This window comes from Pogona vitticeps, chromosome 4, assembly GCF_051106095.1.
Source record: "Pogona vitticeps strain Pit_001003342236 chromosome 4, PviZW2.1, whole genome shotgun sequence".
In the NCBI taxonomy this organism is placed as follows: Eukaryota; Metazoa; Chordata; class Lepidosauria; order Squamata; family Agamidae; genus Pogona; species Pogona vitticeps.
This window is the reverse complement of record NC_135786.1, coordinates 134,014,225-134,036,239: the sequence shown is the minus strand read 5'-3', so window position 1 is coordinate 134,036,239 and position 22,015 is coordinate 134,014,225. Positions and strand designations below refer to the sequence as shown.

The window sequence follows — 22,015 nt, the reverse complement described above, 5'->3', positions numbered from 1 at the left end:
TTTTTTTAAATTTTACTCATCAGTTATATCTGGAAAAATATTATGTATAACTTGAAAACTTATTTTTACCATTATTAAAAAATAACAATAATGAAAAGTGTTATCCTCTAATTAGTACCAGAATTGGCCTTTGGGAAAGAGCTGTTATAAACCAGACTAAGAGCCTTCACAGAAAATAAAGGACAGATAAACAGTGTAAATGTCATCTAGATTAAATACTTTATTGGCAAACCATAGGAGATTAAGTTAATTGGTTGTTTGGTTGGCATATTTTATCCTATATCAGCAGGAACAAAAGCTTCATCCATATTGTGTTCTAATTAGTTAAAAGTTAATTAGCACTATTAATGCTTGGCACCTGGAGTCAGAATTTAACTACAAGTGATGTTTTGAAAAACACATTTAAAAATGGATTTACATAATTATATAGCTTTTGGAATGCTTGTTTCCTTTTTGGGTAACATCCAACACAAACAAAACCTCAAAATGTAGTTGTAGTAGCTTAAGTTTCAAATATGAAGAATTCATCCCAGGGCCATAACCTACACATATTCCTTATTCACGGTTGCTTCAAGGGAAGAAATTGTCATAAAAAATTCTAGATGGAACAGAGGAGAAGGAACACTGAATAGCAATACATTTTCCCAAGGAAGCAAAAGTAGATGGTCTCACAGTATCCATATTCTGTGAAAATTATTATAGAATCGACACTGTCACCCACTATACATACTGAAGTTGATAAATATAAAAAGCCTATTAGAATATCATTTGAACTAATCCCACTGCATCTATACATATTTAGAGAATGAGATTCCAAATTATAAACAACATTAGTATATGTTTGCACATTTTAGTTGCCCCCCCACACATGTTAGGTGGCACATTTGGTTGCCGTCCATTTAGGTTTACACCTGAATTCATTCGGAGAACCCTCTTTAAACATCTGGTTTCCTTATAAAACATATTCAAGGTAGTTATTCTTAATAGTGAATGTATTCCTGAAGGACAGTAACAGGGTTATTGCAATTCTCCTCATCAAAACATCAGAAGGTGTCTGTAAATTATCTACAAAACCAAAGCACTATAATCTGTTAGGAAGTGAACATGTTCAAATTTTGTGAGCAAAAAAGTGGGGGGATATTTGCTTATTTCAAACATATAAAACAGCCTATAAGTCAAAGTTTATGTTGCAGAATTATTCTTAGTCATGTAGTAATCTGAAGAAAAATGGGTTATGGATAAAAGAAGTGACAGGTCCCGTGATGTGTTTATTGCATGTAATGCCTAATTTATATTTCAAGTGTGCTAATGGATTACCATATAAATGTAGTAAAGCATTAAATGGAATATTCTGCACTATGCCATTTCTTAAGTCTAAATAAAATGCTAGTAGCTGTGTGGATTTCACTTTTCATCCAAGTACAGAATGGGGAGAAGTCATTTCCTTTTGTTAGATGAAAGTGGTTCAGGCCTATATTGCCTTATGTCAGCTTGAGATGTGGGAAATTAAATGGTAAATATTTAGTTCCATGTTGTTAACTGTGTTATTTTGGAGCCCTTCAATGCAACAGCAACAAGATGAGGTTTTGTACAACTTGCACACTTCAAACTTTTAACGTGACATTGAGTCAAGATTTTGTAAAATCTGCCCTTTGTCCAAGGATGCATCTGGATAGGAGAGGAAGAAAGTTCATCATCAGTTTAAGTAGAGAGTGTTACTTCTTTGCTACCTCTGGTCTGAAACTGACAGCTCAATATAGTCTCCATTGAGAGAGAGACACATAGCATGGTGTTTTGTTTCATCATGACTAAAGGTCATACTACCTTTAGTAGAAAGAAGCATTCAGTGCAATTTATTGTTTGACTTGGTTTTCCTTTTGCAGCTTTCTTCAACAGACACAAACAGACTTTCATGGTCCACTGTAGGACATATATATTTGCTTATTTTGTTCCCATACATGAGAATGAACACTCACCTCCTCTGTAAGTTCCATTGATTCAAATAAGTCTACTCTAACTGAGATTTTAGCACAGTAGTGGGCCTACTCTAAGTCATAGTAAGAGAAGGCCCGTTTGAATCAATTAAACTTCCAGAGAAGTTGACTCATTCAGTCCCCCTGGATTGAATGGGCTGGTGTGATTTACTGCACTAAGATTTGGTCAGTAAGAGTTTTGGTCAGTGATAATGTTTCTAATAGACTTTATACTTTTGGTGAAAATATCCTTTCCAGGCCAATAGAAAAACGTAGCAATGGAAGAAATAATTTATTTGCTAATGTTTACAAACCCAACAAAAAATAACCTCCTGTCCAAACAGATGAAATAAGCTATATATTAAGAAGCCACTTTGTTATCAGTACAATTTAAAAATGTGGATAAACTTGTTTTCTGCAGAAAATATTGCAACTGCTGCCAGAAAGAATTTTCTATCGATGGCATTTCCACAGCATTGGTAAGTGTATGTCTGCCTTTGACTTCAGCTTTTTAGAGAGCTGTTCCACCAGCAACGATAGGGAAGTTTGAAATCAGACTAATCATCTCTTCCCTAATCACCTCAGCAAGATAACTAGGTTTGAATTGGATAGAACAACTGTTAGATGGATACACAGTTGGCTACAGAATTTTACTGAGAAGCTGATGATTAATGGCTGGGAGAAGGTAACAAGTGGGGTACCCCTGGGCCTTGTGCTCTTCAACATTTTTATTAATCACCTAGATTAGGGGGTGCAGGGAGTGCTAATCACATTTGCAGCTGACACAAAATTGGATGGAATAGCTAATACCCTGGAAGACAAACAAAATTCAGAACAATCTGAATCAAAAGGAGCTGAAAACAAGAGTGAAATTCAACAGGGATAAGTGCAAAGTAGTGCACCCAGGAAAAAGAAACCAAACACACAGTTACAAGATGGGAGATACCTGGCTTAGCACTACTACAAGTGAGAAGGTTTTTGGAATCGTCACAGATCGCAAGCTGAATATGAGCCAGCAGTGTGATGTGGCTACAAAAAAGGCAAATGCTATTTTAGGTTGCATTAATACAAATATAGTCTCCAAATCTCATGAGGTACTAGTTGCCCTCTATTTGGCATTGGTTAGGCCCCATCTAGAGTACTGTGTCCAGTTCTGGACACTACACTTAAGAAGGTGGCTGACAAATTGGAACATGTTCAGAGGAGGGCAACAAGGATGATCAGGGGGCTGGAAACCAAGCCCTATGAGGAAAGACTGAAAAAACTGGGCATGTTTAGCCTCGAGAAAAGAAGACTAAGCGGAGATAAGATAGCACTTTTCTAATACAAGTGGTGCCTCGCTTAACGAGTGCCTCGTTTAGCGATGAATTCGCATAACGATGTGTTTTTTTAGAAAATAATATGCACCGTATAACGATGTTTCCTATGGGTGATTTTCGCTTAGCGAAGTTTGGGACCATGCTTCGCATAACGAATGCAATTTTAGGTCCCCTGCTTCACTTAACGATGTTTCTTTTTTCAATTTAAAAAGTGTCTTAGAAGGGTCAAAAACGGTTCTAAATGCTTGGATTCGTTAGAGGACCCCCTAAGTCATGTGCAAACCTGATTTGGCTTTGATCTGACTTTTCATTAATTTATGGTGAATTTTTTTTCGGCCCATAGGAACCAATGGACCTGTCAAAATCTGACAGCTCCATGCTTTCCTATGGGGGAGAAAACAATTCACCATAAATTAACGAAAGTTCAGATCAAAGCCAAATCAGGTTTGCACACGATTTAGGGGGTTCTCTAACGAACCCAAGCATTTAGAACAGTTGCTGAGTCTTCGTTAATTTTTTGTGAATTTTTTCTTCCCCCATAGGAAACAATGGAGCTGTCAGATTTTGACAGCTGTCAAAAGTTGGGGGGAAAAAATTCAGAAAAAATTAACGAAAAGTCAGATCAAAGCCAAATTAACTTTTGCATCCATTTTAGAGGGTGCAGAAGCTAATCCAAGCATTTAAAACCATTTTTGACCCTTTTATGACACACTTAAATTTGCAAAAATTGACTTCGCAAAGCCATTGAAATGTATTGAGTCGGCTTCAATACATTCCAATGGAGGAAACATTGTATCATTTAACGATGTTTCCTATGGGTTTTTTTGCTTAAGGACGGCAATCCGTGCCTATTGGAACGGATTAACCGGTTTCCAATGCATTCCTATGGAAAATGGTGTTTCACATAACGATGTTTCACATAACGTGTTTTTTTTTGAACCAATTAAAATCGTTATGCGAGGCACCACTGTATGTGAAAGGTAGTCAGTCATACAGAGGAGGTGCAGGATCTGTTTTCGATCAACCCAGAGTGCAGGACATGCAACAGTGCACTCAAGTTACAGGAAGCCAGATTTTGATTGAATATCAGGAAAAACTTCCTAATTGTTAGAGCAGTGCAGCAATAGAACCAATTACCTCAAGAGGGGTGAGTGCTCCAACATTGGAGGCATTCCAAGGTAATCTGCCGCTTGTCAGATAACCTTTGATATATATTCCTGCATTGAGCAGGGGGTTGGACTTGGTGGCCTTATAGGTTCCTTCCAACTTCATGATTCTATGATTCTATCCCAATCCTGTCCATCTGCAGCTGACATAGTGAAAGAGACAAAGTGAAGGCCAGTATTGTCTTAGCTTCACTTCTGTTCTGGAATATTACCTAATTGGAACTATTCTCTTTCCAGTGCAAATGCAGCTGGAATGGATTTCCCTCATGTCACAGGGATGTCTGGAGACTGAGAGGGGTGTATGAGCTATCTGCTTTTTGTTTCACCTGAAATCAAAACTCTTGGCACTGGAGAGAAAAGTGTCTCAAAGGTTTCACCAAGAGTGGAAAGTGGGCTTCTGAAACTGAGTCTCATCTTTGCAAAGGGAATTCTTTCTGCCCTCCTAAGGACCATAACATTGCAACCTTACTTTATTCTATTATCACATTGGCACTTGGAAATATTGGTTTGGGATGTATCAGCTGTACCACAAATACTTGTTGACAGATAAGTTCTTAAACTATTCATGAGTTTCCTAACATGTTTTTCATTATTGCAGGATCAATCCTGAAGAAACTTTTGCACACTGCGAACTGTCTTAAGGTATTTTATGTCTTCTGTCGAATGCATTGTTTCTTCAAAGACACTGGCTGTTTCTGTTTACTAGATGCTTCTAGCCAAAGAATTGGCTGGTTAGTTCAGGTCATCATGTGCAACTTAGTCTTACCATCCCCGCTCCTTGTTTGAGTTGCCAGAGTTGATGGTTCTAGGTGTCACAACAGAGTCTTGCGGTACCTTAAAGACTAAAAAGTTTCAAGTGGCATAAATCTTCATGGACTGAAACCCACATCATAGGATGCATCTGACTGGGTGTGTTCCAATTCATGAAAACATACACCAAATAAAACTTATTAATCTTAGGTGTGCCATTAGATTCCTCAATATGTTTGCTGAAGCAGTCTAGCAGATCTACCACTTTCTTGGGTTTCTAGTTATAAGGGTCTTATGTCTCCATGTTGGGCAGTCTCCATAACAGTCTCTGTTACAGGCCCTTCCTGTTTTTAATACTGTGGGAGAATTCAGGACTCCCTGATTAGCCCCTGTTTGCCTACGTTCTCTCTGCCTTTTATTCCCAAGCCTCAGTCTTCACTTATTTCTCCTTTGGATTCATGTCTTTCAAGTCCATTTCCCATCTTTCAACTTCTCTTTAGCCTATTAATGCCTGGGTCCCTGACTCCTGGAATCTCTTCCCAGTTCTATGGCGCCTGTTCTCTGAGTTTTTCTTTCTGGCAAAACAAAAACTTTGGATTCTGCCACAGGAGCAGAACTGCAAACTACTTCATTTCCTATACCATCTCATCATATATTAGTCCAGCAAATAGTGCCAAAGGTTTTAACACTACAAGCCTAATTTAGTATAGATATTTATTTCACTAATGTCCTTAGCTGCAGAAAATTCCTGTAATCTGATTGAATTCAAAATTGTAATTAAACTCCTCTTTTTTATGGCTACCTCTTATTAGATTAATGTGCTAATAGTTATACATGAAATCAATATGTTTCTGAAGTGTGGCACTAAATGATAATGTCTTTAAGCTGCTAAACCTATTGTAGATGGACAGGAGCAAGGTGGGCAATTTATCCTTCCAATATTTATTTGCACATTTGGGTTATGCAGTCCCAGGATTTGCATGAGATTACTTTTGTTCTTCCTTAACTTTTGCTCTTCCTTGTTCTGCATTGCTAAAAAAAATAGATGGAAACAGTACCTAGCACCTTAAATGTAATTGGAAGATCTGTGATTATCTAGCTATAAATATTTTCACACATTTCTTTAGTATTTTAATGAGAAAATATTCAGGTAATGCCAGGCTTTCACACCCTGACTTCTATAGAACTGGATTCCTTGTTCTGGCTAAGCTGTGTGTTGCTGAGTCTCTGTAGCACTCCTTTCTTGCTATAGCCAACAGTTTTCCCTCCTGTTAAGTTCTTTGCATATTTATGAGATCTCTGATTAGCCAATTCTTTCATCAGTTCCCCGTAAGCATGTAAGTAAGTAAGTAAATAAGGAAAGTTTTATTATGCAGTCATAGACCCAATTATAGTTCCCTGTATCCATTGCTCCTCTCCTTGTTCTTGTTTCTGCTCAGGTCACTCCATTTCCCATTCCCTCTGCTTGCTGAACAGAAGACTCATTTAGATGTTCCATTACCCTTATTTCCATGTCCTCAAGCTTTGTACCTCCTAGTTGCCTTCCAATGACACATGTGAAACTTCGACATTTTCTCAATTTTATTGGAGCTATGATCTTTAATTCGGAAAGGTTTTTCTTTATACTTAGAGCACTTCCATCCTGTGAGATTATGGGGACCCATTTCTGTCACTTCTTCTATTAGCTTTCTGTATGTGATATACTCACTTAGTACTAGCAAAAGTGGGTATAATTGTGACTATTGTTCTTCATCTTAATTTCACAATTTTGTTATAGTAATTAAAATTATTGGCATATACACCCTGAACAGAGAGAAATATTTGAAAGATGATGGCAATGATAGGATACATTATTCTCCATTCAGCTCCTCACCAAAAAAATCCTCCAAGTACCCCAGCATAAAAGGTAGATTATAACTAAGTGAGTAAACAAACAAACAAACAAACAAACAAACAAACAAACAAACATAAATACGTACCTACCTACCTACCTACCTACCTACCTACCTACCTACCTACCTACCTACCTACCTACCTACCTACCTACCTACATACATACATACATACATACATACATACATACATAGGAATGGAGGAATCTGCCTTATAGTGAGTCAGACTGTTTGTTAATCTACCCCAGTTTATTTACTTGGTCTGGTAAAGCCTCTCTAGTTCAGATGTCCATCTTCTGCTACTGCAGCCTTTTAACAAGAGATTTCAGCAATTGAAGCTGTGCTGTGTCATTGCAATAGAGTTATTAAGGCAAGTAATGGTGAGTTTTCTATGCCATGAAAAAGTAGGACAAAGCTCCCTCAGAGCAATATGACACCACCTTGCATGCCAAACCTTTTACATGCTTACTGCTTGAATCAGTCTTTAGAGCTGATATTTCAGCACAGTTTATTCCTGTGCTATGGTAAGTATTATTGCCTAGGTTTGTCTTGCCGTTATTTCTGGTGGTGTTGGAACAAATCTTATTGAGGAATTTCACATTCAGTTTTGTGGATTGAACGTAGTGAGTAGTGGAATGTATGCTTTGAGTGCAAAGGATCCTAGGTTTAATCCTGGCATCAACAAGTTTGGTCTGGAAAGGGCTTTCATCTGAAACCTAAGATTGTTACTGCCTGTCAGTGTATTATAAGCACTATACTGGATAAATATTTTGATTCAGTGTATGTCAACTTCTGAGCAGTAAACCAGGTACTGTAATCTCCTTACTGTTCAGTTTTATCTATTTATGATTACCTGACTGCTTCTTTGGCTACCTGGAAATTAGTTTAGATCTCCTCCACTTTAGGTTGTTTGCTACATTATCCAAAAGAACATGAATACCTGGGAGAGGTTTTGGGTAATACACGTTAAAAAACTGGCTGCTGATTTGAAGAGAAATAAAACTCCATAGTGCCTTAAAACCACATTATTATCTGCATCCTTTAAGTTGCTGACAGTTTTAAAAAGTACAGTGCTTTCTAACGTATTGTCATTCAATAAATTGTGGGGATGAACCTGTCTGTCTTTCACGTTTTAACGGGTATATAGTGGACTGAACATCACACATTCATCCTTCTTGTAGTCACGTGTGTGTTTTCTTTTATTCATCTCTGCTTTGTGAAATCAAGAGACTGATCCTTGAGCTTATTATAGATCTGTCATGTCCTTTAATGCTGACAGTCTGTCCTGTAAAGGAGCTTTTCAATTACTGTGCCATAGAAACTACAGTACTTTTACATGCTATGGGTGCTTTTACATGCTATAAAGTAATGTAGGCACAGGGAAATGTTCTTTATGCAATCTTGGAATGCTTATTTCCCTATTGCAGAACTGGCACATAGCCCAGGCCTAAGCAGGAACTGGGCACAAAGACAGTGCAGCAGTAAATCAAGGTTAGTGGGGGGGAAACAAACCTCACAGAGTCTGTACAGTAGCAGGAGAAGTATAGTGGTTTGTTATATAAGCACCAAGGATGACTTAAAATGAAGCTCTGTGTAGTTTATTATTTGGCTCAGCAATTACATATGTTTAGTTCTTCTTCATTTTAGTGGTGTTTATACAATAGGTCCACCTGATCTCCTTGGAAAAATCTGAGTTTGGGCAGGATAAGAAAAAGACTAGTGTGGTGGCTGTGGTGGAGCTACTGCAATGCACATCTTCTGCCTTCAGTCCCACACTAGGCTGTTGTGTAAATAGTATGTGTTGTATTCTAAGATGCTTCTATAAAACTGATTGCAGATTTCCCCTAATCTGTTACCTGGATTTGTGTCCTTCACATCTATTTAAAATATGATAATGAATATGATATTTAAATAGTCTCCTGATTACTCTTTATTTTAAATAAATTGATAGGTAGATACAGTAGATAATATGCATATATGAGGGCTTTGCTGGAAACCTGCTGTTCAGTAAAATCTGCTGCCAGAATTTGGAGTTTCATCTCCAAATGAATAAACTGATGACAAACTACTTTGAAGGAAAATGCCTTGTTTAAATTTCCATAGAGCTTATCCCTCTTAGTCTATTGCAGCAAAATTTCCCCAACAAATACAGTGGTGCCTCGCACAACGATTGCTTCATACAATGATGAATTCACACAGTGATGGGTTTTTTTGAGGAATTTCCCCCATCGTTTAACGATGTTCTCTATGGGGGAATTTCACTTAACGTCTTAAAATGTTTGAAACCTGTTTTAAATGCTTGGATTCCATAGTGCACCTTGTGAAACATGTGCAAACTTAATTTGGTTTTGTTCTGAGTCTTCATAAATTTTTGGTGATTTTTTAATTTTCCCCATTTAAATCAATTGAATGGACAGTTCAATGCATTTAAATAGGGAAAACAAAAAATCACCAAAAATTAAGGACGACTCAGAACAACACCAAATTAAGTTTGCATAGGGTTCAGGAGGTGGGCTAACGATTGCAAGCATTTAAAACATGTTCCAAACATTGTAAGACACTTAAAAATGAGCGAAAAGGGACATCGGAAAGGACTTCAAAAGCACTGAAACCGGCTTCAGTGCTTTTGAAGCTCTTCCGTTTTCGCTCATTTTTAAGGGTCTTACAATGTTTGGAACATGTTTTAAATGCTTGCAATCGTTAGCACACCTCCTGAACCCTATGCAAACTTAATTTGGTGTTGTTCTGAGTCGTCTTTAATTTTTGGTGAGTTTTTGAATTTTCTCTCATTGGAATGCGTTGGACCTCAAAGGTAGCCCCACGTACAGCGCATTACAGTGGTCTAATCTTGAGATTATGAGCGCATGTACCAAGGTAGTGAGTGCCCCTGTGTCGAGGTAAGGTCGCAGCCGGGCAATGCGCCAAAGGTGGAAAAAGGCGGTGTGGACTACTGACGCCACCTGTGTTTCCATGGAGAGTGTCGGGTCCAAATGTATGCCCAAGCTGTGGACCCCACTCTTCGCGGCCAGAGTCACCCCCCCAAACGTGAGAGAGTCACCCAAGCCACTAGCCACAGGGCCACCCACCCTCAGAACCTCCGTCTTTTCCGGGTTCAACCTCAGCCCATTCTCCTGCATCCATTGCAGTATGGCCCCCAGGCAGCACTGAAGGGACAGGATGGCATCACCCGCAGTTGGTGAAAAGGAGATGTAGAGCTGGGTGTCATCAGCATATTGATGAAACGATGCCCCCCATTCCCTGATGACCCCTCCCAGTGGCCTCATATAGATGTTAAACAACATTGGGGAGATGATCGACCCCTGTGGAACCCCACAGTTGAGACTCCACGGGGCCGAGACACTCTCCACAAGCTGCACTCTCTGGGGACGATCCCCCAAGAAGGAACGGAGCCAGGCAAGTGCCAAGCCACCGATTCCCAACTCGGAGAGCCTCCCCAGGAGGATACCATGGTCGACGGTATCAAAGGCCGCCGAGATGTCGAGTAAGGCCAACAGAGACATTTTACCCCTGTCAGCCTCCCTCAGCAGGTCATCATACAGGGTGACCAATGCTGTTTCTGTACCGTGGCGTGGCCAGAAGCCCGACTGAAATGGATCCAGGGCATCTGTTTCATCCAAGTGGGCCTGAAGCTGATCAGCCACCACTCTCTCAACCACTTTGCTCATGAAAGAAACATTGGCGACAGGCCTGTAATTGCCAATTGCGTCCGCTGCCATATTAAGTTTCTTTCTTATGGGTCTAATGAGTGTCTCCTTAAGGGCAGATGGAAATCTGCCCTCAAGGAAAGACCCATTTATTATTGCTGTGGCCCATTCTGTTGTTATCGGCCTGGCTGCTTTGATTAGCCAGGCCGGGCAAGGTTCAAGGGAGGAGGTGGTGGCCCGGCAGCGATCAAGCACCTTATCCACAGTGTTGGGCGTCACAGGCTGAAAAGAGTCGAAAGTTGGAGCGCTGGACATCTCTGCTCGACTCACTGTATTCAAAAAAGAGAGAGCTCCCGGCGGATGGCCTCCACTTTAGATTTTAAAAAGGCTGCAATTATGATCTGTCGGGTTCTTCCTCCACCTATGCTCTAGCCTTCTCCTATATCGCTTCATCGCTCGAAGCTCCTGGTCAAACCAGGGTGCAGGCCAAGCTCTGCACTGGAGAGGGCGTTTAGGCACGATCATGTCTATAGCCCTAGTGGCAGAGATGGACCAGCTGTCAACCACAGCCTCGACAGGAGTGCCAGCCAGGTCAGCCGTAACACCTCTCATGGCCTTCTGGAATCCAACAGGATCCAGTAGCCTTCGAGGGCGGACCATAGAAATAGGTCCCTGCTCCCTGCGAGGGGGGAGTGCCACTGAGAGGTTACACTTTATTAGGTGGTGATCTGACCATGACAAGGGGACCGACACAAGGTCGGTCACCATCAGATCACTCTCGCTCCAATTAGTGGAAAAGACCAGGTCCAACGTATGGCCACCCACATGGGTGGGGCCAATGACATGTTGGGACATGTTCAAGGAAGCCATGGTTTCCAAGAACTCAAGACCTGACCCAGTGGTCTCTGCCCCCGTGTGCACGTTGAAGTCACCCAAGACCAGAAGCCTCGGGGACACCAACACTGCCGCGGAGACAAAGTTGGCCAGCTCCGGTAGAGAAGTGGCTGGGTCGCGGGGAGCGCGGTAACCCAGCAAAATCCCAATACCATCCCTAGCCCCAATTGACACATAGAGTGCCTCTAGACCTGGCTTTATCACCGAGGAGCACCTAGTAACCTCTAAGATGGATTTGTAAACAGTGGCTACTCCCCCCACGCCTCCTCTTCAGAGAATCCAAGTTTAGCAACTTGTTGCAGTACACAAAGTTTCCACGACCTAAAATTCATCTCCCCATATGCTATCAAAAATTCTGACTGGGTGATGAACAAAAAAGTAAAATTGAAATAACCCTTCCACCTACTCTTATGGGAAAGAAATGTAGTCCCGTTAACCTATCCACCATATCGTTGACATATAAGTTAAAGAGCAATGGAGCCAGGATGCAACCTTGGTGGACAACCTGAGATGTTTTAACTATATTGGACAGTTGGCCGGAAACGCCAACTCTGACATTTAGAGAAGAGTTGGTATGCAGATTCTTAATTCTTGCTAGCAATCTAGGATCTGTTCCAAGGTTTATAAGTTTTTCCCATAGTCGTCCTCTTGGAATGGAATCAAAAGCAGCTTTGAGATTGATAAAGGCCACATGTAATTGTCCAGAGGATACTATAGTATATTTGTTAATTAGATGATTTAATAAAAAAAAAAGATCTGATCTGCTAGCAGAAAATTGGATTTTATCTTACATAGGTGTTTAGGATAAATATCCACAGTGATATGTGTCCTCTCTCAGGCAAACCAGTAGTATGACTGATATGATGCTAAATCCTACATCCAAAGCATGGTTTGAAAGATAGTTATTTCCTGCAGACTCCAATGCCACTGTAGAATGTTCTTCTCTACAATATCCTTTCTTTTCTTTTCTTTTTTTCCTGATTTCCGATAACTATTTCTGGATTGTCTTAGTCAAGTAAATTGTGGCTGGTGCTCATCATCAAACTATAATTTGAAGTGGGTTTTCAGATCCAGGCTTTATACATTAGCACTGACTGTAGTTTGCTTGATTCAGAGAATGGAAGCCCAAGGAAGGAGAGGAACAATGTGAGCTCTCAGCCTAATCAATATCATGTTTGGGAAAGTTGTCAATGCTAAGATGAAGTATTTTAACTGTAATCAATGTGATGGTAATGTATAATGGATTTCTTAAGAATATGTAAGGATTTGTTCATATCAGTAGTATTGTGTGATTTTCCATCACAAAATGGATGTTTTTGTATGTTGGAGTCATAACCACCATGTCTGGCTGGGACTCCAACAGCCTTTCATTTAAGGAAATCAAGATAATGTATTTCAACAAATCACTAGTCAGTACCTTGATTTCTTAATGTTGTTTACATGTTTTTATTTTCAATACTGCTTTCTAAAAAAATCTTATTTTCTTTTTAGATAAGATGTGAAGGAATCCGGTTATTTCTTCTCTGGTTGCAAGCTCTCCAGACAAATTGTGCAGAAGAACAGCTGTTAACTTTTGCTTGTCTCGTGCCTGGCTTTCCTGCAGTGATGTCCTCAAGAGGTCCATGTACACTGGATACCATCATTAACCCTCCTTCCAGTTTTCCAGATGGTAAGTTCTTTACGCTTCTAGTTTTTCTCTCCCAATATCTTGATGAAGACTGTTTTATACTATTCCAGGTGCTCTGTCACTTGGTTAAAGAAATCTTCATTATCGTCATCATCTTAGCACTGGAAAGGACCCTATAGAATAGATCATCAAGCTCAGTGCCTGCCAAATAGGCACAGTGGGGAATCAAACATCTACCTGCTGCTTGCAGTTTTCATAAATAACATATATCATCATTACTCCCTTTGATAGTGATTTTGAGTCTTGGCAGAAGTGGAGCAAAGGTGCGGCCATGAAAACAAATGCATGGGAAAGTTTCATCATGGCTTTGGGAACTCTTGAGACAAAAATACAAGAGGCCTGCTTACCCATTCCCCACTCCTTTGACAGGTACACACACCAGTGAGAACTGAACAAGTTTATGAGCTATATAAAAAGGGGATTTAAAATTGAACAGCCAATATTATAATACTGTTGTACAAAATGCTGGTAAGGCCGCACCTGGAGTATTGCGTACACGTCTGGTTGCCGCACCTCAAAAAAGTCATAGTGGAACTGGAAAAGGAGCAGAAAAGAGTGACTAAAATGATGACTTGCCTGGGGCACCTCCCTTATGAGGAAAGGCTACAGCATTTGGGGCTCTTTAGTCTAGGGAAAAGGCGCCTGAGGGGGGCCATGATCGAGACATCTAAATTATGCAGGAGATGGATAAAGTGTATAGAAGGAAGCTCTTTTCCCTCTCAAGCAGTACCAGAACCAGGGGACATCCACTCCAATTGAGTGTTGTGAGAGTGAGAATAGACAAAAGAAAATATTTTTTACCCAGCGTGTGATTAGTCTGTGGAACTCTTTGCCACAGGATGTGGTGATGGCATCTGGCCTAGATCCCTTTAAAAGGGGATTAGATGGATTCCTAGAGGAAAAAATCTACCACAGGTTACAAGCCATGATCGGGATGTACAATCTTAGGCTTAAAAGCAAGGTACCTCCAAATGCCAGATGGAGGGGAGGGATATCAGGAGACAAGGATCTAGTTGTCCTGTATGCTCCCAGAGGCATCTGGTGGGGCCACTATAAAATACAGGAAGGTGGACTAGATGGGCTCTTGGCCTGATGCAGCAGAGCTTTTGTTATGTTCTTATATTAGGTTGTTTATTAGAACATTTAAAAAAAGACAACTATCCTGTGGGGGAGTGGAGTTGAATGTCTTGGAGGAGTCCATGCCAGGCTGCCTGGAATCTGCCACATCCTCTCTTTCAGTGAGAACTGGTACAAGCCAGTTGTTTTCATACTGCTGTCTATGGGGACCAGTTCCCTTCATTTGTTTCTTTTTACCTGAAACTGTAGTAATTCACTGGGGTGGTCCTTCCTCCCACTTAAATAATGTATCTTTTCCCCAACTTTATATCTGTCAGATGGCTGCAGCAATCAATTATTTAAGCTTCTGTCCCGAGGCATAAACTGTTCCATACAGGTAGACATGCATACACAATATTTAGGAGGACAAAATGTGGTATTGTAGCAGTGATGGACATAGTATGGTTTTGAGGTGGCATTTGATTACAGGCAGACAAGACAAAGCAAAACTTATTCATAGACAGAAGAAAGTTTGAAAAAAGATTAACGGATGATGTAGGGAAGAGACACTTCAGTGGTGGTGACCTGCAAAATGTGTGCAGTGTTTGTCTTTGTGCCTCAGAACAAAGCCGCCTAGAGTGGTTGAAATGACTAGATAGGCGGGGTATAAATACAATAAATAAATAAATAAACAACACAGCATGCACATGCAATAAGTGCAAACTTATTGGGGAAAATTGAGAGAACTGGAACAGTGAGTGGCTCTGCTTAAGGGTATAAGAGATGAAAACTGCATAGACCAAACTCGGCAGCAATTGAAGGAAGGAGGAAACACTATGGAGAAGAGTCATAGTTAGGAGCAAAAGAAGGAACTGCAAAACCACTTTCAGATTCTTGAAGAGGAGCCTGGCAGACAGCATGCAGAGGAGGACATACAGGAAACCTCGCAGGAGGAAATGAGAGAGGCTGAAGTTGAGTCAGATACAGTCACCCTACAAAAAGAAGACTAGTTGTGCTAGGAGACTCCCTACTGCATGGGACTGAAACTGAAATATGCCAGGAAGACCCATGGGCCTGCCTAGTAAGTTATCTCCCTGGAGGATGGATTAGAGATAGATTAAGAATTTTGGGACCACAGGCTACATTTCCTTGCAATTAATGAGTTGTACCTCGCAAAGACTAGAAATAATGTATTTGGCCACAACGTGAAGGGCTTTGTCAGGAAGGCTTTAAACTGAATTGGAAGGGGAAGAGAGATGCAAACTCAGAGGTAAAGATAGATGGAAGCTTATGCAGAATAAGAGGAATGGACTGAGCAGCTCTAATAGGATCCAATAAATGCCAGATGTATGGGAAACAAGAACTGGAAGAAGAAACAAGAAATCTTAGTCCAGGAGTGTAAATGCAACTTGATAGCAGTAACTGAAACATGGTAGCATTGTCAGGAAAAACTGATCTTTAAAATAATAAAGCATAATAAAGCCTTCAAACAGGGCAATTCTCCAAAACTGGCAGTAATTTATTTAACACTATGATCATGGAATGGCACATTGCCCCTCAAATCCAGTCTGGGCATCCCAAATCACATGTTTTATTCCCTTATTAGAACATGTGTCAATCACAGAAATCATTTCATGAACACATTACAGTTTGGGACTTTCCAATCTTAAGTTGCAACACATCTTAGACTGTCCATTTTGTACCTTGGGTTAGCTTCTGCTTAAGTTCCTCTTTTTAACATTTGTTGTAGTGGTTAATTTCTGTTTGCAATAAGTAGCACATAAGTAGGTTTTGTCTGTTACAAATCCTCTTTCTTTTGTATTCTGTATTTTCTATGTACTGTAGTTAAAGGAAAAATAATAAAATTAAAATTGCAAGTGATACTGGTAAAGAGCTAAGTAGCTGGAGTTTAGTACCAACCATTGAATCAAGCTATGGATAAAACCTTTGAAAAACAAATTGCAAAAACGTGAGATACTGTACTGCAAGATTAGCTGTCCTTAATGTGATTCTAACCAATAGAGATGATTAGGTGGAAGAAAAGGAGTAAGGGGAACTCTGGGAGAAACTGACCATGTTTTACTTGAGTTATTTATTTCAGAGGAAACAAAATCAGAATATAACCACACATATATGCTGGATTTCAAGAGAGCCGATTTTAATAAACTCAGAACAATAAATAAGGTCACATGGCAGGAGATCCTAATGGGAAAAGGAGTCCAAGATGCATGGGAGTTTCTCATAAAGGAAATTCTAAAGGCACAACTATGAACATTTTTAAGAAGAAAAAAAGATGGAAGACAGCAAGAGGGATCAATGTAGTTTCACAATGATGTCAGAGAGGTCCTGAAAATAAAACAGGACACATATTGGAAGTGGAAGGAAGGCCAGGCCACAAAGGAAGAATACAGACAAGTAGCAAAGGATTACAGAGATGGCATCAGGAAGGCAAAAGCTGAGAATGAGCTGAGGTTAGCAAGAGATGCTAAAAGTAACAAAAAGTTATTCTTCAGGTATGTGTGTGCCAAAAGACAGAGAAAAGAGTGGTTCAGCTGCTCCATATGAATGGAAAAATGAAAATGCTTGACAAAGAAAAGTCAGAAGTGCTAAATTCCCACTTTAGCCCAGTCTTTTCTCAGAAAACAGTCTATGACCCTCTGGAGGGGATAGGGGATAGTTTGAGACTGATAAACAAATAATCAATGTTTGTCAATATAGTCAATAATCAATAAGATATAAGAATATCTTATTACTTTGAGTAAGTACAGATCTCCAGGGCACAATGAACTGCATCCAGGAGTATTGAAGGGACTGTTCTGAAGAATTCTCAGAGCACTGGGCTGAAAACAACAGAATGAAATTTAACAGGGCTAAGTGCACAAATATAAGATGTGGGATACTTATATCAGTAATACTATGAGTGAGAAGGGTCTTGGAATTGTTGTAGATCAAAAGTTGAGTATGAGCCATCAGTGTGCCGTGGCTGCTGTAGAAAGCAAATGCATTTCAGGATGCATTAACAGAAATATAGTCTCCAAATCCCGTGACTTACTGATTCCTGTCCATTCAGCATTGGTTAGGCCTCATCTACAGTACTGTGTTCAATTCTGGACACCAGAGTTTAAGACGGATGCTAACAAACTGGAACAAGTTCAGAGGAGGGCTACGAAGATGAGGAAAGACTGAAAGAACCGGGCATGTTTAGCATTGAGAAAAGAAGAATGAGGGGAGATATGGTAGCACTTTTCAAATATTTGAAAGATAGTCAGTTATACAGAGGAAACCAATAAGATTAAATTTAACAGAGATGTGCAAAGTCTTATACCTGAGGATGAGGTGGGAACTACCCAAATGCAGTTACAGTGGTGCCTCGACTTACGAACTTAATTGGTCATAAGTCGAAATGGTCATAAGTCGAAGCACCATTTCCCATTGAAATGCATTGAAATGCAATTAATCCGTTCTGGCAGAAGAAAAAAAAATACCCAAAAACAAAATCAGTGCAAGACTCGTTAGAAACGCGATTAATCCCTTCTGGTTGAAGGGGGGGGGGAAACAACAATCAAGCATGCTAGACCCATTGGAAATGCACAGAAAACAAAGGGACTGGGTCCAAAATGCACAAAGAACAAAGGGAGCAGTTTGGAAATGCACAGAAGACAAAGGGACCAGGTCCAAAATGAACAGAAAGTACCCAGAACAAATTTTAAAAAGCAGAAAACAGCACCTTACCTTACCAGGCAGCCTGAAGCCTCCCTGCAAACACACACACACGCTCACTCAGAAGCAGAAACTAGGCAGTCCCAACCCTCCTCCAATCGCACACTCTCTAACTGCTGGGGCGAAAGAGCTACAAAGAAGCAGCCTCGTCGCCACCTACAGTTAGAAATTTGAATTTCCTGCCTTTTTCCCCTGCCCTTTTCTTTTCATAAGTGGAAGCTCTGGTCACAAGTAAAAACAAAATTTTGTGGCTGGAACTGGTCGTAACTTGAAATGGTCGTATGTAGGAATGTTCATAAGTCGAGGCACCACTGTATAAGATGAGAAATGCTTGGCTCAGTAGTACTATGAATGAGAAGGATCTTGGAATTGTTGTAGATCATAAGCTGAATATGAGCTAACAGTATGATGTGAGTGGGGAAAAGGCAAATTTATTTTATACGACCCTGTTTTGCACTGCATTAACAGAAGTATAGTCTCCAGATCCATGAAGTACTGGTTCCCTCTACTTTGGCTCTGTTTACACCTCATATATAGTACTATGTCCTGTTCTGGACACCACACTTTAAGAAAGATTTTGACAAACTGGAACATGTTCACAAGAGGGCAACAGGGATGTTCAGGGGACTGGAAAGAAATTCCTATGAGGAGAGATTGAAAGAATTTGGCATGTTTAGCCTTGAGAAAAGAAAACTGAGGAGAGACATGGCAGCACTTTTCAAATACATAAAAGGTAAATACAGAGGAGGGGCGGGATCTGCTCTTGATTATCTGAGAATGCAGGACAAATAATAATGGGCTCAAGTTACAGGAAGCCAGAATTGTTTGAATGTCAGCAAAAACTTCTATTAGAGCAATATGACAATGTTGGAGTAATATGAAAATTACCTTGGGAAGTGGTAAGCACTCCAACACTGGAGACATTCAAGAGAAAATTAGATATGCATCTGTCAGATATACTTTGATTTTAATTACTACATGGAGCAGATGGTTGGACTTGTTGGTCTTATAGGTTCCCTCCATTATGCTGTGATTCTGTGATAAGGCTATCAGTCCTCATGAACATAGCTGGTGTGAAGCCATGCTGGAGGTTGCAATCAAAGAACATTGGGCGACACACACTTTGTCCATCCTGTATTAGAGGTTTAGTTGTGAATTCCAGGGAAATAGATCTATGCACAACTATCTCTGGCAGTGGCCTAGCTTCTCGTCTAGTTACCTAGAGTCCAGGTGTTTATGCTATAATGTTCACGTCTTTTGAAAGATTGCTTTCTTTCCTATTTTCTGGTTCTGTTCCAGCAAAGATATATGCTGAAGAAATTACACCACTTTTACCTCATGCTTCTGGTGAAAAGGTTGCTGAAGACCCAACATGCTACTTCCTTCAGATACTGTTAAAATATATGGTCATCCAGGTGAGTACACATGTTGTAAATGTACTTTAGTAGTATAATTTTATTTGTTTTTGCATCTACTTGATCTTGCATTTCTATTTGATTCAAAAAATGTGTGTAGTAATATGATACATTTTTCTTAACTCTGGTCAAGGCTGCAAGCTTGGAATGGAAGAATAAGGAAAACTGTGATACTGGATTTAAGTTTCTTTTTGCCTTGTTCAGAAAATATTATCTTCCTCATTTATTTCCCAGTTTTACAAAACTAACTAACGTCTACAAACCTGTGCTTGGTAAGTAGCCATTTTATTTTAGTTTTTTCGAAAATTTGCTAGATTTTTTTAAATATCATTTTCCCACTATCAAGATTTGAATGTACTTCTCTATAGAAGTGAGAATACATTTTCTTCTTGTTAAGCCAAAAGACTGAGAATGAGAAAAAAAGACTTCCATTGAACAGCCTTTGCTGGTTTCAATTTTATAGCTCCCAATCTGCATTTTGGAAATAATATCATACTGATACATCTAATAGTATTTCCATAAGCATTTTATGGTTTTTAAAAAAACTAAGCACATTTCCTGTCAAGATTTATTAATATTAGGTTGCATATGGTTGTTTGCAAACAATGGATGGTTCAGTGAACCTTATTGCGAGGTAAATTTGTTTTAGGACTAAAGCTTTTATATCTAATTACAACAATGGTACAGTAAAAGCTGAAATTCTAAAGCTAAATAGAAAAAAACACAGTGTTTCATCTTTTGTATAATAGAGTTGAAGAAATGTTACAAATTTTACAGACTTGTTTTATATATGAGAGCTAATGCAATTGTGAAACTTTTCTCTCAGTTTATATTACCTTTGTGAAAAACAGTAACCCACTTTCTAAAGTTTCTGCTGCCTTTCTGCACAAATTATCTGGGGAAAGAAATAATCATCTATATTCATATGGACTGAGCTGTCCACATTGTTTTCACTAAGCGGGAAAGTTGTGTCAGGAACTTTTGTTCATGAAGACAGGATTTTAAAAAATAAAATAAAACAAATTCCCTGTTTGGTGTTTTACAGATATCCCTGGTCTGCGACCCAAGCCAACCTATGTTAATGTATCTTGTAATAGTGAAAATATTTATAGCACAAAAATACCGTACATGACTGCTCGTGTAGCTTTTATTAAATGGCTTGTAAACTTTTTTCTGGAAAAAAAGTACTTCACGGCAACACAGAATTTTAAAAATGGAGGGGATGTTTTGCCCAGGATTATTCAAGTATGTTTTATATTTTACTTCTGTTAATATTCATCCTTCAAGTCACACTGTAAACTTTGTTTTAACATTAAAGCTACTTTTGTTAAAATATTGTGTATTATACTGTGAACTGTAATTATGTAAGGCATTAAGAAATTTAGATTGTTAAGTAATGAAATGACATCCTTGTGACAAGGAGACATTATTAAATTGTACATTTTAAAGATTAGTTTCTTCAAATTTAGCTTAAATCAGAAAGAAGAAGAAAATGTACTTGAACATAACAGATAATTGTGATGTTCAAAGACTTGCCTATGACCTCAAGTGTCTCCTAGAATTTCTTTTTCTTTTGGCCTGCTCTTCTGAAATACGCTCTCAGAATGAACCAGGAGAGTATTCCTAGACTTTTAAACTCCTGTTTCTGAGACAGTAACTGTGGCCAGATGATGTATTTCAGTGATGTTAGTTACAAGGAATGATAAATCTGACTACATTTTCTTGTGCATGGTATATTCCTACATTGTAATCTACCTTCTCTTTCTACCTCTGATGTTTATTTAAGACTGTGAGTGGTACAGTGCAAGATAAAAATCCTGAAGCAGAGAATAGTATTCCATCAGACCAGGACAAAAATCATGCAAACAACAGCACATTGACTGAGAGAAGGCTTAGTGATTCCAGTTCTTGCAACATTGAGGAACAACACCGGGCAGTATATGAAATGGTGCAGCAGATTCTCTTGTCTACACGAGGTTATGTAAATTTTGTCCATGAAGTATTTCGCCAGGTTAGTGTCTGTAAACATCAGTATATTTGCTGTACATATATAAGTCATATGTAGGTAGTATGTGTTGGCCTTGTATCTAGATACCTCATTTAAATCCTTGATATTCACAGATGTCCTATGTCTATACCATTTCCCCTGGGATCTTGGGAAAATGTAAAATAAGAATAAATAATGAAAGTATTTTTTAAAATTATATAGTTTGGAAAATGAAAGCAAAAGAGAGCAGACGCATAGCCCAAATAGCTGGATTCTGAGCTTCATTGATTTCAGTGGGATTTGCCTCTAAATCACCAGGCTGAGAATTATACTCCTGATCTTTCTATGTATGGCACAGTAGTTTTTAGAAGCACTTGACTTCAAGTGAGAGCAATCTAAACAGTTACATATATTTTATTTGTATAAGCCTAGAGAGGATAAATTTAGGAATAAATAGATATGTTCAGTATACGAAAAACTTCTAAGTGAAG

General features: G+C 39.3%; 1 protein-coding gene across 3 annotated transcripts in view; it reads left to right on the top strand.

Moving 5' to 3' along the window:
- Positions 1-22,015, top strand: part of RALGAPA2 (Ral GTPase activating protein catalytic subunit alpha 2) — a 255,925-nt gene that overhangs the window by 21,839 nt on the left and 212,071 nt on the right. For all 3 annotated transcript variants that reach the window (XM_072998430.2, XM_072998429.2, XM_072998431.2), the window contains exons 4-10: positions 2,395-2,452; positions 5,057-5,100; positions 13,151-13,328; positions 19,422-19,537; positions 19,671-19,809; positions 20,583-20,782; positions 21,324-21,548. In XM_072998430.2, the coding sequence (XP_072854531.2) occupies positions 2,395-2,452; positions 5,057-5,100; positions 13,151-13,328; positions 19,422-19,537; positions 19,671-19,809; positions 20,583-20,782; positions 21,324-21,548 (960 nt within the window). The remainder of the gene's footprint in view (positions 1-2,394; positions 2,453-5,056; positions 5,101-13,150; positions 13,329-19,421; positions 19,538-19,670; positions 19,810-20,582; positions 20,783-21,323; positions 21,549-22,015) is intronic.